General features: G+C 32.6%; 1 protein-coding gene across 1 annotated transcript in view; it reads left to right on the top strand.

The window, feature by feature from the left end:
- Positions 1-9802, top strand: part of LOC144963119 (peroxisomal biogenesis factor 3-like) — a gene marked incomplete in the record, with an annotated part of 15078 nt that extends 5276 nt beyond the window's left edge. The window contains 11 exon segments of the mRNA XM_078896778.1: positions 996-1042; positions 1510-1591; positions 2298-2341; positions 2990-3111; positions 4716-4800; positions 5150-5204; positions 6273-6423; positions 7249-7316; positions 7994-8107; positions 8328-8424; positions 9576-9802. Coding sequence (XP_078752904.1) covers positions 996-1042; positions 1510-1591; positions 2298-2341; positions 2990-3111; positions 4716-4800; positions 5150-5204; positions 6273-6423; positions 7249-7316; positions 7994-8107; positions 8328-8424; positions 9576-9671 — 961 coding nt within the window.
- Positions 9803-16524: the final 6722 nt, after the last annotated feature.

The raw sequence follows: 16524 nt of genomic DNA, 5'->3' as shown, positions 1-16524 counted from the left end.
CCTCCAGATAGTCTTTTGAAAGTTTCATTATTGCGCAGGAGGATGTTGATGTAGTAAACAAAAACAAACCGGACTACCTATTTTATTTTGTATCTTATTTGACTCATCTAGTAGTGATTTATTTGTATCTCTATCTCTATAAGGCTATTTGGGAAATTCCAAGGACTGACAAATCAGAGTAAAAATGCATACATTTCGTGGCCTGAAATGCACTGTATTTATTGTATGGACCTAATATTTTCTATGGACATGTATTATGCCCTCCCTTACCATATACCAAAAGGATAAATAGGAATCTTTATTGACTTGAATTTATTTGACTTTATAATGACATCAGAAAATTCATCTTTTTCATTTTCATATGTAGATGGATCAAACTTTCTGAAGTTAAACCTTCCAGTAACAAATAAGTTCTTTTATAGTAATCATGAGATGCTGTTCTACACCACACTAGCAATATTTAAAAGATTGTCCAAAAATTAGAATCTGCAGTCTTTGAAAAAGTGTCGGTAACAGACTGACAAATGGATGGTAACGGACTGACACCTCTGAATTTTGTTACTCAGAATAATGGTTACTACATAAATCCAGAGCAAATAACACATTATGTCATTATGAACAACACTGAATACCCAATGTGGTTGATCAAACCAATACTCCTCCTTATATGGATGTCAAGCTATATTGGGCATGATGAGTAACTAGATGGTGGCATTCGAATACCTCAATCCTAACTTTGCTTTTTAAAAAATTAAATAATGAAATAATGATTTGTAGAATAGATATCTATTCTGTCAAAGTCAAATGGGATCTTTATTTTATTCGGGAAATTAAATTATCCATTCAAAAAATTTAAATTTAAATAAGAAAGGACTTTAAAACTGGGGAAGGTGTATATAGTTTTTTTTTTTTTTTTTTTTTGTTTTTTTTTGTTTCACTCTTTTGAGTTAAGCGCTTTGTTCTCATGGACATTTTACTTTTGCATTATTTTGCAGACGGCAGCATCACTTTGACAGCAATCAGAGAACATGTAACATGACAGGTATGGAAGTAAATCTGCTATTTAATGATTATGTAGATTTCCAGAGGTTTTATTTAAAAGGGAATATAATCCTTAATTATTTTTTAAAATTTCAACATTTCACTTCTATCCTCCAAATTCTTAACGAATAATGGAGAACAGTATTACATGATTGACTCAGTAATGTAATGTCCAAAGGATTTTATTTTATTGAAAGGATTCTATGAGTTTTTCCTGTATTTTTGAAAGATGGGAAAGGCCATTGTTTTCATAACTATTACAGCTCTATCATATATAAGCTAATAAAGAGTACTAGATCATGATTGCAATATTTTACATCAATAAACATAGCCCTACATGTTTCATGAATATTCTTCTGTAACTATATTATTTGACTCCTGTGAGCTCCACTCATTTATTAAGCAAGATTTGATATCATCTGTTTATCAAACTATTACATCTTTGATATATTTGGTTTATTATTCCAGTTCTGTCAATGGTACCCAACATAAGAGAGACGCTGATGAAAAATTTGGATGTCGATGCTGTCAAAGAAATGCTGAAATCAAAGTAATTTTCTTGATATTATAAATAGCTCATTAGGTTTTCATTACTACAGGCATGCCTACCACCCTGGAAATTTGAAAAAAAAATAATCCTGGCAAATACAGAAGTTTACGTTTTGTCCCAGAAATTGAAAAAATCGACCATTATATTACCACCTGGAATTAAGACGTTTATGTAAATTTGAACTACTGTGGCATCAACATCATCATCATCTCTATCATCACTACGACAAACATGTCCACCACATCATCATGATCCCCACCACCAAAACTACCATACCATCATCATCTCTACCACCTCTACTGCAACAACCACCACCACCACATCAACATTTCTACCACTACTACTACAACAACCACTACCACATCATTATCTCTACCACCACTACTACAATCACCACATCATCATCTCTACCACCATCATTACTACAACAACCACTGCCACATCATCTGTACTACCACTACTACAACAACCACCACCACATCATCATCTTTACCACCACTACTACAACATCTCCACCACATCATCATCTCTACCACAATTACTACAACAACCACCACCGCTACTACAACCGCCACCACCAGATCATCATCTCTGTCACCACATCTACAACGACAAACTACCACATCATCATCTCTACCACTAATTCTACAACAACCACCACATCATCTATATTTATTTATTTTGTTTCTTGTGAAATTTTTTTCAGCCCTCCAAATAAACTGGAGCTTTGGGAGGAACTCAAGATAATGAGTAAGGATTTACTACTTCTAATACTAATAATAATACTAATAATAATAATAATAATCATCTCATTTGTTTAGAGATTTTTGCCGAGGCCTCAAAGTGCTTTACAAAGTCAGATATTGGAGCTATCACACACACAATGCTACATTTTCTATAGACCGACAAAAAGTTAAAATTTTCTGCTTGATTATTATTTGATTGAAAATAGAATGCAGTATTTGAAGCTCTCTTTTGTAATTTTGTAAAACAGTGGTTTGTTTAAGAATGATACCATGTTTAGATTTACAGTAGTTGTGGTATGGAGTTTGTTATGGGTTTGTTATCCAACAGAATACAGTAATCTGAACTTATCTTATGCTCTTTTGGCTGCCGTTGCAAGACAGGCCACACCACAAACGATTCAGATTTAATGTAGGGGTGATTAAGAATAACCTTAGGGTCCCTTATAAAATAATTTGGAGTCAAGACAATAAAAACACTCAATGCAAGAATAGCAATTAAATACTAATGTCAGATGTCCGCCATGAAAGTTTGAAGTGGTTTTGATTCCAGTTGCGAACACAGTGTGGACATTCTCACATTACAGTAGCAATATTGAATTTTATTGTATATTCCTTTTTTTTATTATTGTCAAATGTTCATTACACATTGCAGGTGTTACACGATCCCTTGCTGCAGTTTATGGAACATGTATGCTATCTGTGATGCTTAGAGTACAGCTGAATATAATGGGAGGATATCTTTATCTTGAAAGTCTTCATCCAGCAAATGAAAAGGTTAGTTTGTTTTCTTCAAGCCGTCTTTATTCTTGTTTCATTGATTAGTCAATAGCGTTTGACTATGAACTGTTACAAACCCTTAAAAAGATCATTTTTCCATCCTGTACTTGTTGGCTTTATCAATTTTTTTATGAACAGTAAGCAGAACCCCAATGATGTGGAAAAACAAAATGATATCATTAGGAGAAAGAAAAAGGTACTTGTATTACTTTTCAATCCTTACATAGAGCAGCTAACTAAAAATGTATGATATTATACCAAGACTGAGAATACTACCATGCAAGGACTGCAGGGAACTCAAGATAAGATGTTGACACAGCACTTCACTACTACCATAACATTGATAGGGCTTTAAGACTTTGTTAAGTCTGATTTTTAAAGAAAAACAATAGAACAATAGAGACTAATTATGGAAATGTGTGCAATGGAGAAGTTATTTAAGAAGTTGATGAGACTAAACAACTGGAGTATCTCGGAGCAAGGATAGAAGGCAGCGGAAACAAAATTAAAATTAGCAGTGGCAACAATCAAATTTGAAAAAATGGCAACTATATTGGTAGAGCAGTGCAGACACCAAAATGAGAATATTACAAACTACTGTGGTTTCTGCATAAGTGCCTAATAACCAGGAAGTTAGGAAAATAGGTATATGAGCATGCAGGTGAAAATGCTCCATGACACATTAAAAGCTCTGAAATTTGATACTTCACTTTGAGTAAGACATTTGTATTCTTTATAGATTCGTTAAGTGTATGTTTTTGTATATTTATTTGTTGGTTATTTCTTAATGTTTATGATTTTATTAAAATCCGTGTTTTATTGGCTACAAAACAAGTCTTTGTTTCTTCTTTCAATGAGAGATTAATCGCATAATATGTCATGCTATATGTAGCCATTGTATCTCAGTTCACTTGGTCATCAGACATCACAGCTTCAGTTGTTATTCTTATTTCATTGAAAACAAATGCAGACGTTAAAAAAATCACTTCATGTGCAACAATTAAAACTGACCGGAATACACTGGATAAAGAAAACAAAACAATGTAGAAGTGGTGACAAGACACTCTTGCAAATTATTGAAAACCTATTGAAAAACTGCAGAGGGCATTCTTTTTTTTGTTCCCAGAAGGTGCCTAATTTGACTTCCCTCCAAACTGTGGCTTTGAACAAGTCACCTCACCCTAACTAAGTTTGCTGTTCTTTACTCAGGGATCCAAGTTTTCCAAGGATCTGCGGAATTCTGTGGTTTCAGTTATATCTGTGGATTATTTTAAAATACTTAATTAACTATTATTATGGATGTTATTTAAAAGTCAGTCTCATTCCGCAACCCACTATTTTTTTTCAGTTGTTTGAAAATTTTCTAACTTAGATTCCAGCTTTACCGATCTGATGCCTGGGTTATTCCAGTCTTCCCTTGGAATAGACCTAAAAGACAAATTTTCATTGGGGATGAATAAAGGGAAGTTTATTTATTTATTTAATTATTTTTTTTCATTTATTTTATTTTATTTCATTGCAGAACTCAATACCAAAGAAGAAAAATTAAAAGTTCTTCTTTATTTACTTATTTATTTGTTTGTATTACATGTCACTTGCAGACTACTGAGAAGGAGAACATTATTAGAATACCTCAAAAAGTACAAGAACGTTATTTATCAATTGTGAAGGAATTTATTGAACAAGGTGAGTGGTTTTGATAAAATTTACAGTTTAAAATTGAGAAGTTTTAAATCCTCTTTTTATGACACGTAAAAAGCATAAGATTTAATTTTAATGCCATTATTTTTGTTTTCTTGTTATTTTTTGCATTTTTTTTTTCACTTTTCACTATCATTAAATTGATTAACGGCAGCAGATGAATTTAAGGACGATGTCCATTTTGTGATGTCACAGAGAGGGGAATATTATGTGATGGGGAGATGTGTCAAAACCAGTTTTACTTCTATACTTTTTGATATTTTGCTATTATAAAAATTCTATACTCTTTTAACTTAGAATTTTATCCCCAAAGATATAAATATTATCATTTCAGGCTTCTTGGATTTCATTCACGGCCTGAGATTAGCTGTTATGAAAGAATTTGGAAGGTGAAAATCTTAACTATTGTTAAATTGGCTTTCTTTTTTTCATTTTGTCCAACTATTCCATTCTTGGGAAAAGTTTTTGTGAATATTCTCTTTGGGAGAAATTCAAAATGCATGCACCACTACAAACAGTAAATATATGTAGTTTCTCACTATGAATTAAAGTTTTATTTATCCACAGAAAGCACGAAAGAACAAATACAAGAAAAAAACCATCCCCAAAAAATCAGTCAACCTCTACTTGGGATCAAACCTGAGACCTTCTGATTACCGTTACACAGGTAATTGGGTTCGATCCCCAGTCGAGGTAGACTGATTTTTTTGGGATGGTTTTTTTCTTGTATTTTTCTTTCATGGTTTGTCTGGCACCTTTCACACACTTTCAGATCTTTATCTTACACTGGTGCCTGCTCCTTAGTTTCTTAATTTATCCTGGACTGCTAGGATTAATAATAGATTAATTTTGGATCTACAATTAGGGTCTTTTTAAAAAATTAAGGTTGTAAATACCAGGGGACTCTATTACACAGCTGGTAACTAACATAGCTGCACAATGAAATAATGAAAACTCTTTGTTTTATTGGCTTGATATAGGTCAATTTGTTTCTTTATTAGGATAGATAAAACTAATTCAGGTGAGAAACTACTACATATATTACTGTTTATAAAGTAAGTGGCAGATGCATGGGTAATTTATCCCTTTAAAAAAAAAAAAATTGATTATTTCAAATATATTGTTTTCCATTATCTTATAACTTATTAGTAGTAAGTATCTTATTCCCATTTGTCTATTTTTGTAGTTGTATTTATAAGCATCATGCGAAGCAATTAAACTTTGCCAGTGCCATCTTGATGATAACGAATAGTCGATAAATTGATGCTTATGTATTTTGCTACATTCTCCAAATAGTTTGTAAGTTGTGCACTGATATAAAGTTTACCATTCTTTTCTTTAATGGACATTCTTGTGTGCTGTCACAATAAAAAATAACTTTTCAATCTTAAAACTGCGGAGCTACCATAATAATTTTTGTTTTCTTTTTTTTTCCATCTTTATTTTCCCCAAACCAGCATTTCACTGAAAGAACAGTTAGGCCTCGACAACATTGTGTCCATATTTGGTCATGTCAGAGAACGTATTGAGTGTGGCGTTGACAAATCTACAATCTCTTTGTATCCTTACCTCATCAAGTGTGAACAAGTGGCTGTCTCAGATTCACAAGTTAGTGTTCCCTCTCTGTTTTTTGCTTATTTGGTTTAAGTGTTTGTTGACAATGTGGTTCACATTACTGTAGTCATCACTATTATCATCATCATATTTATCACTTCCGTTTTGCTGTTATTTCAGCTTCTTGACTTTCTTGGGAATGGGAATCAGTGTAACAATCAGTCTGAAAACTTGGCCAAAACATTATTTAAAGGAAAATAAAATGTTGTCAGTTGGTATATTTAGTGTTAGAGATGGCTGCTTTACTGATTAAGTAACTTGGCATTGAGCATAAAATTGTGGGCTAGAAGTGGGCTATATCAGCCTACGTAAAAAAAAGATGCGTATTTTTACACATTTCATTCATTTGCACACTTTTTGCTGAGGACTGTACTCATAATTAAATTTCTATTATTTAAGCATACACTTTTTTTGTGTCCTTAAACACTATATCTGTTTCTTGACCCAGAAGTTCATGAAGTAAATTCAATATAATATTATCCTGCTGGGTCATATCAGATTTATACATGGATCTCGAAGTTGATACTATTTATCATCTATAAAGTGTAAGCTTATTGAGTCATTTAAATATTGATTATAATATTGCTATCATGGTCTAATTGCCCATTATCAGATTTAGTGCTAATTATCTTTTTTGCTGAATTGTATTGTACATATTTTTCAAAATCTTACTCATTTTGGCTCTCCATTGTACACATTTACGTGGGCCAGGGTTGTCAGCACTGCTATATAAGTGGTCTTTTAAAATTATTTTATGCATATTATGGATGTATGGTATTGTTGCCTAACTTTAATTTCCTCTTTTTTTTTTATTTACAGAATGCTATTGACCCAGATGATGAATTGTATGAAAAATTAATCAGTGAAACCAGAGATATATTAGAAAGGTACGATTTTTATTGTTTTCCATTACTGGGTTAAACTGTCTTGTTAGACCATCTTTCAGTTTCTCGTGATTTAAGGAATCCATGAAATGGATGAAAAAATAAATTCTTGAGCTTTTATATAGGGCAATATATACTACATCTGTTTCAAATGCTTTCAAATGAGTCCCGAGCTAACACACCACTTAACATGTAGGACAAGAAATGACACTTGTAAGGTGTTATTGCAGTTTTTTCTACAGATATAGCACTGTTACTGACCAGGTACTCATTTTAATCTGAGTGCGGTGAGTTAGAATAAAACGTATGTGAAAACCACACAATGAGAATACTGTGGAATATGCTTAAAATCAACACTTTAAGTGAACTTCTGCTTCAAGTCAACAACTCTTGTTGGTCGCAAATTTTTCCAAAAGTTGATCATGGATAAATTCAACCAATCTTGGTTGGGACATTGAGATTTGTACAATGGATATCTGAAGGTGAGGAATATGTGCTACTCTGCATTTTTATTGTCTGTTAAATTTGAGGATGGCATTGAGGAAATTATATCTTAAATTTTAAAATTATTTTTACAATTCAATTCCACCTTTGAAAATAGGATGAAAATATCTCGACTTGTGATATATTTTCTGGCATTTTTGATTTAGATTTTTAATTTATTTTTTTATTTTATTCAGTTATGATTTTCATTCAGTCCTGAGGGCAAGCATAGAACGGGGCTTTAGCTGTATTATGGACAGTTTAGCAGATCATTTCAAGCAGATCTCTGGGCATGAGCATTCTGAACTCAGGTAAGCTTTACGGTCAGTAAGTAATGCATCAGCAAAAACCAAGAGAAGGAGATGTGAGATTTTTAACTTCCTCTGATGCTTTTGTTTTTCCTTGATAAGAATATAAATGTGATATAATAAAGTTTATAATTTTTTTGAATTATCTCATTTATGAATGTCATGTAGGTAATGTTTGAAATTATCATACTTATTATGTGTATTTTTGTTCTTAAATCCCCAGCATTCATGATCTCTCTTTGGCAACGGCAAAACTCATTCCTGTCCTTAGTTCTTTATTACCCAAAATATGTGGAGATGCTCCCAACGCCTTTATCCAGGTCAGAAAACTCAGGCAGTATTTAGTTGGTATTATTATTGATATTATTACTATAACCACTACAACTACTACTACTACTACTACTACTACTACTACTACTACTACTACTACTACTACCACTAATGTTGCTACTGCTTCTACTTCTACTACAACTACCACTGCTACTACTACCACCAATACCACTACTGTTGCTGCTGCTTGCACTACTACTGCTGCTACTACCACCACCACCATGACGCTGTTTCTACTATTGTTCCTTTACTATTTCTACTTTATTGGTCACCACTTGTCTGATATTTATTGATATTTTTTTTTGATGGTTCTGTGGCTAACTTTGTTGAGTATCGGCCCTATACTGTTAATGAGCAAAGAATGACCGCCTGAAGCTTTGAATGGCTCAATTGCAGGGAAATTGTAAAATGTGATGAAATTTAAAGGCTTCAAATAAAAACTGTACACAAAAGATTTCAAATTAAAGCTGCTCAGTGAACAAAACTAGCTAGATTACTTAGTCAATATGTAATGAATGGAATACAACTTCTCTTTCACTTTTAAAATCTCATTTGTGTATAATCCCGAAGTGTCCATTTACTTTTGAGTGCTCATGTCATTCAGGCTGACTCATTCCAGCAGGGAATAGAATACAATATTGTTTCTTGATATGTTTTAGGGGGCAGCTTGGCTCAACTGTACAGTCTTTGCTTCTGAGTTCAAATACCCGCTGCGTTGTGTGGCCTTGAGCAAGTCACCCCGCCCTAGCTCAGTTTGTAGCGCTGCACTGCAGCTGATGCTGGGTTATTCCAAATTTCCCCTGAGGGATGAATAAAGGGATTTATTTATTTATTTATAGTCTTTCAATTTAACATTTTTTGCATTGTTTTGAGCTGCAGCACATTTGAATTTATCCCATACTAAGCAGAACTGGATACTAACTGAACTTCAAATGAAGTTTTGGGCTTTAGAGTTTTTGAAGTTTATGGTCATTTTAACTGATCAAGCTTAAAAACTGAGTATGAGAAGCTTTAAATTTATTACCAAAATATAAAAAGTTGTTTGATAAGTGTAAGGCATCTTATTCATATTGATATTAAAATCACTCTTAAAAAAATATATTATCGATGGATGCTCATGTGGAATGCTTCTCTTTTCCAGGAACTTTTAATGATGGAGGAGTTGAAACAACTAGCTGCTAATGTGTATGAAGCATTTAGTCAAGACCCAAGCAGTAGCAATAAACCATCTGTATGATTGTAGTGTGGAGGCTAGAAACAGACTGAATGTGAATGTAGTAAATTTGAAGACTTTCTGAACTGAATGATATTATATATGTTTGACATCCACTGATGATATTGAAACTAATGGTTTGGTTTGAATATGATTAGATGTGAGTTTGTAACTTATTTGATTGTATGAAAGGAACTGATTTCAGAGTTTTCTCATTTTATATCAATTGACTAATCCAAAAGTCAGATTGGTCTTTTTAAATAAAAAAATACAATCATTTTAATAATAATAATAATGATAATAACAATAATAATAATAATGATGCTTATTTCTATAGCGTCCCTTTCCACCAAAAGTGCTCAGAAGCGCTTATAACAAAATCAGATATATATATATATATATATATATATATATATATATATATATATATATATATATATATATATATATATATATATAAAGCCATGACTCGATAAGAGGGTTTGCCATACCTATTCAGAGGTTCATATATCGTGGGATTGTTGTAAAGGGTTTGGTGCAAATAAGGAATACTGTAAGGATTTGAAATTATAAAACAGTATTCCCTAATTGCACCAAACCCTTTACAAAAATCCCATGATATATGAACCTCTGAAGGCTCCCTTTGCTCATTTTCTGCATTTTACGAATTGTTCTCGACTTTGTCAATTATATTGAGCTCTCTTCAGCAAAGAAATTTTTGCTTACCAAAGACATTTGATCAAAGCACAAAATTCCTTTATTGTTTTCTTTCATGTTTTTGTATTTGGGCTTTAGCACATCTTCCAGATTGACCCTGTGCCAGAAAAAGGGCAGAAATTATAAATTCCCTCTTGTTCACATGAATGTGCAATCGAACATATTTGATTGATTTTCATTCAGGTTTAATAGTAATAGATAGATTTAATACAGTTATTGCTTGAGTGATATTTGACTAGCATATATTTTAGGTTGTAGACATAATAATAATAATAATAATAATAATAATAATAATAATAATAATAATAATAATAATATTAATACTTTATTGCATCCCAAAAAGGAAATTTTTTGTACAGACGTGTTATAATTTACACAATAAGATAAAAATACAATGGAAATAGAATGTATATATATTTTTTTTAAAAGGAGCAGCTCTATAACCAGAGCTGCACTTTATAATATGAATAATTTCAACACTGTATAATAGTTAAAACTGTCACTATAAATTGAAAATTGAAAAGATTGCAAAACAAATAAATTAATAAATTAATATGTATATTTTTAAAAAGTAAAAATGAGAAATTATTATATAAAATGATTATTGCTTGTTGTTATAAAGCCTAATACTGGACGGCAGAAAAGATTTTCGGTGTCTCTCTGTTTTCGTTGAAATAGAGAAAGGGCGACCACTTCTTTCTGACATAATAATTGATGGTCTTAGTGGATGATACTGGTCATTTAATATTTTAGTTATTTTATTTATACAAAATTTCTCGTATAAAAGATCTACATCGTCAACATCATTTATATAGCGTTTAATGGATTTTTTAATATTTGAATTTATTTTGTTCCTTTCCACTGCTAAGCAATTGCCTCCCCAAGCTGTTATACAAAATGACAAAACACTTTCAATTACTGCTCTATAAAATAATGTGCAGAGGGTTTTATCTATTCTAAACTGAGAGAGTTTTGATAAAAAATATGTACGTCTGCACATCTTATGCCTAATTATTTTCAAGTGTTCTTCCCACTTGAGCCTGTCATCAATCGTTACACCAAGGTATTTGTAGTGAGGAACTCGCTGGACGAATTGGTCCTTTAATTTTAACGGTTCTATCGGTTCCTTCACTCTCCTAAAGTCAATCACTAGCTCCTTTGTCTTGCTTATGTTAAGCTCTAGGTGGTGGGCATCACACCAAGACACAAATCTATCAATTTCTTGCCTATACGCCACTTCGTTGCCATTTGTTATGAGGCCTTGAAGAGCGGTGTCATCTGCAAACTTTATTAAAGGTACACTCAGGTTTTGACTTCTACAGTCATTCGTGTATATTGTGAATAATACAGGGGACAATACACAACCTTGAGGAGCACCAGTATTTGTAGTTATACAGGAAGATTTGTTTTGTCCTAATTGAACATACTGTGTTCTCTCCATAAGAAATTTGAGCACCCAAACAATTATATACTTGTTTAAATTCAGACTAGTCAATTTTTGAACAACCAACTGAGGTTTTATTGTATTGAACGCTGAAGAAAAATCTGCAAAAAGCAATCTGCAATAGCTCCTAGCGTGATCTAGATGCCTGTAGATGTTGTTTGTAAACAGCAAAATGGCATCCTCTACGCCACGTCCTGGTTTGTAAGCAAATTGATGACTATCACTCAATGGCATAAACTGATTCCTAATTTTAACAAGAACAAGTTTTTCTAAAGATTTCATGACTATTGAAGTCAGTGCAACAGGTCTGAGATCGTTCATAGTTTCAAGTTTTTCTTTTTTTGGAACAGGAATAATTTTTGAAGTTTTCCAAATTTCAGGGATCGAAACGCATTGGAGGGACCAGTTAAAAATATGTGTATAAATGGGGGAAAGCTGATGGGCACATTCTTTTAATAATTTTCCTTTCAATCCATCCGGCCCAGCAGCCTTCCTCTCGTTTAGTTTCGAAAATACGAATCTCGTTTCTTCTTCACTGACCTCAATAGTCATTTCATTTTCCAAAGCCCTGTCTAATTTATGTTTTTCATTTTCAATATCAAATTTGTTTGCTGTGTCGAAACGTGAATAAAATTTATTTAGAGTTTCAGTTTCGATATCTTCTGATATAATCGTGGGCTTTGGATTATAGTTAACAGCAGTTTTAAGCCCCCGCCACGTGTCCCGTATATCCCCAGAAGAAAAGCATTTTTCAATTTTATTTTTATACTTGTCTCTACAACTAGATATTACTCTCTTTATCTCTTTTTGTTTTGTTTTCAGATTTTTTTTGTTTCCACTAGTAAAGAGAGTTTTCTTTTGGTTCAATAAAAGTTTTAGATCTTTTGTTATCCAAGGCTTGTTGTTCGGATAATATTTTATTTCTTTTTTACAAGACACTAGCTGTTCACAGAATTTTAAATACTCACTCACACAGTCATTCAGCTCATCCACACTATCACATGTTTCGATAAAAACATTCCAGTCAGTGCATTCAAAACAACCACGCAAATCTTCACACACACTTCCGTTCCAGATCTGTACACTTTTCTTTACTGGTTTTACACGTTTAAAAACAGGGCGGTAGGTGGGGAGTAGCAAGAGCATGCAGTGGTCAGATAAACCTAATGGGGCACGGGGTAAACATTTATAACTATTTTTAATATTACACAGGAATAAATCTAATGTTTTTTTGTCCCTTGTCTCGCAGTCCACGTATTGATGAAGTCCCGGGAGAGTAAAATCGTTACATTGGTTAAAATCGCCAGTGACCATCAATACAGCATCGGTGACTTAATTTGAATGTCCTGTATTTCTTTCCTCAAAATATTTTTCGCTGTGGTGTTGTCTGATGATGGTGGAATGTAGACGTTGATGATGATGACATGAGTGTATTCCCGGGGTAGATAATATGGTCGTGACGAAACAGTAATAAATTCAATATAATCGTCACAATACATTTTCTTTATCTGACAGTTATTGGGGTGGCACCATTTGTTGTTAATATATGTGCACACCCCACCCCCAGTTCGTTTATTTACATTAGTCCGATCTCCTCGAAATAGTGAATATTGTTCAATATCAAAACATGATGATGGTATTTGAGGAGATAGCCAAGTCTCTGTTAACGCTATTATGGAGGCTTGACGATAGTCACTATTAAAACGGCACAGTGAAAACAGTTCATCAATTTTATTTTTCAGTGATCTTACATTACCTGTCACTACACAGGGTAAAAATGGACGAAAAGGCCGTCTGTTAAATTTTGTTTTTATTCCTCCTTTTCTCCCCCTCTTTCTTACTTTAATAAACGATGTGTCAATAGAGGGTGGTGGGGGTGACACGGGTTGGAGGGATCGGAGAGTCTCTGGAGTATATGTTATCGATAGGCTTTTGGCAGCAAAATCACAGGCTAAAACACCATTTATGCTTATAAATATACTAATAAATATAAAAATCAGGAACAATATATACTTCACATCCATTTTGAATAAAAATTAGACGTAAATTCCGGCAATTGAATGATAAATGAATAAAAATATGTGTAGAAAATAGGTAAACATTCACAACACGTCTGTTGTCGCCGGAAGCCAGCGACATATATTGTCCATTATTGTCTGCTTATCACATTCCACTGGGGAGAAATATATCTTATATCCTGACTTACTTTGTCCTTGCATCAAGGTTAAATGAATCCCATTATTACATTACTGATTTGACAAGTGCTGTTATTATGCAGCTGGAAAATATATTTATATTTTCAATTATTCAAATTGTTATCCTAATGATTGTTGATATGCTCTTTTATTATTCATGTTTTATTGGTTGCATGATGCATTCGGCAAATATGACAATTTTTACTCATTTGTTTGCTGATTGCAGTGTATTGTCAGTGATCCTTAAAAAAATGTTAGTATGTTAGTCTTTTGTATTTTTATTTGATACACTTTTTTACTTTTAAAAGCAACATTTTGGATTCTTTGCCGGTGGGATCCATTGTAGTCCATGCCAAATGTCAGATATTTGACAGTATACTAAATTTCATTGTTGATATTTATTTCAAGAGATTATTGATATTAAAAATCTTAAGAACATAAGTTTCATTTAAAATACTCTTTTTATATTATAAAAATCTGGGCAATAGTCGATGACAGGTTGTAAAATTTGAATTATTTCAATCTTGCTGTTGGACTAACATTCCAGATTTCAGAGTTTATTCTAATGTTATATGAAATCTCATATTTCAAACGTGTTCCTTCACGTTGTAAAAAGGTAAAAAGGTTGGACATGATGTGTCAGTTGGTCTCTTTCCCCTCCCCACACATTTCTTTATTCTTAAATACATAATGTTGATTTGTGGTAGAATAAGAGAAATAAATGATTAATTATTAAATGCTTTCCCCCTCTCTTCCTTGCAGTCGAAATGAATTAAGGGAGGATAGGATTACAGGAATGGAGATCGCAGTTACGTTGTCTGATTCATTTACTTCGGGAGGTAACTCGAAATGTGTTCCTTGTCCTTTTTTACTTCCCTCAGTATCTCTTTCCTTCAAATTCCATATGCATGGATATAACAGGACTCTGCTACAACAGGGATTTTTTGTTAGTTCTACTATCCCCGTTGTATTTATTGCAAGCACTGTAAAACCCTTTAAAACAACCCTAAAAAACCAAACAAGTCCCCTTACCTTTTTTTTTGGGGGGGGGGGGGGGTACTTTTAAGTGCTTTTGATTATCCTGATTTTGCTTGGGCTGAAATAATCAAAAAGGGTCGCCAGCACTGTAAAGCACTGTAAATTTACAAATAAATTTCATACCTTTATAATGCATCTCATAAAACGTAGGCCAGATAATCTTGTTATAATAATTTTGTTAAATGAGAAGATTTTGCACTGTACAATTAGAAGAGTGATTAATTTTTAACTTTTTACTTTTGTTCTTAGCATAACTTTGATGAAAGGTCTCATTTCAATTGTTTCTCTTTTTATTTCCAGATCTTAATGTTTTCTATTTGTACTGCTATAATATATTTTTGCAGTGTTATTCCCAGGTCAATTGTTTGATTTCAATGTATTTTGTAAGCAGAGGTCTTATGCTTGTGACTAAGTGGACATAAAGGTGTTCTCATACTCGACACAACGATCGTTCATGGATCTTCTGAATTTTAAAAACTTCTTGTTTTCTTGGATGGTTACGTAAATGTGATCTTTTGACTATCCACAATGTTCTTTATAGTAACGTTGATAATTGCCATTAAACTTCAAAAACTAAAAAAGAAATAAAGTAAAACCTTTATCTCACTTGAGACGTGATACACTTTAAATCTCTATAACTCCTTTTCTATCACGCCCAAAATGCGCTTGCAGTCCCCAAACAATAGCTCGTTCATTGTTTTCTGTTTCTTTATTTAGTTTTGACTGGGAACTTCGGTAAATGACATACTTCCTTTTCTTGCTTTAATTTTTTTAATCATACGATATCACGTAGCAGAGTTGCCAATTTGGCAATTAATTTCCTTGATTGTTCATTCTTTTCTATAGTTTTTTAAAGTGGGTGGTTGGATGGGAGCATCACCCTTGAATCATATACCTATGATGTTCGCATGGGTGTACGATCCGATAGTGATGTCGTTTCTTATTCTCTTTACTAGCCTATCCTGCTTCTTTGGTTTGTGATTGTATTTTTTGACAGGGGATATTTTTTTTTCTGTAAATCTTCTGCCTGTTTGTTCTTGGTTATTTAAAATTTAGCTTATGATATCTTTAGGTTATGATTTTGATTTACATTTGTACTATTTTTGTTAGATTGCTTGTTTTTTGTTTCAGCGGTCTCTCATATAACCTCAATTGTGTTGAAAGAGACCTAAAGCAACAAACAAAAAAAAAAAAAATAGTTTTTTAAAGTGTAAAAAATGTGCCGTCTTCAACCCCTGAAAATCCCAGTTTCAAGTGAGTTATAATACCAAAATCTAGAGGTGCCTAAATGAGTCAATAAAATGTATAGTAAAATAAAGGGAGTAAAAATGACTCTTATTATAAAAGATACAAAACAAAGTGCTAAACTCTTCATCCATAATCTATTACCTACCTGTCCCATTAAGTTCATTTTATGTTCATTGTTTTGACCTTAAAACAATGTATACACTGCACAATATAAAACAAACTAATATCTGCTAAT

This window comes from Berghia stephanieae, chromosome 1, assembly GCF_034508935.2.
Source record: "Berghia stephanieae isolate SIO BIC M18660-M18661 chromosome 1, UCSD_Bste_1.3, whole genome shotgun sequence".
In the NCBI taxonomy this organism is placed as follows: domain Eukaryota; kingdom Metazoa; phylum Mollusca; class Gastropoda; order Nudibranchia; family Aeolidiidae; genus Berghia; species Berghia stephanieae.
This window is presented reverse-complemented; position numbering and strand designations above follow the sequence as displayed.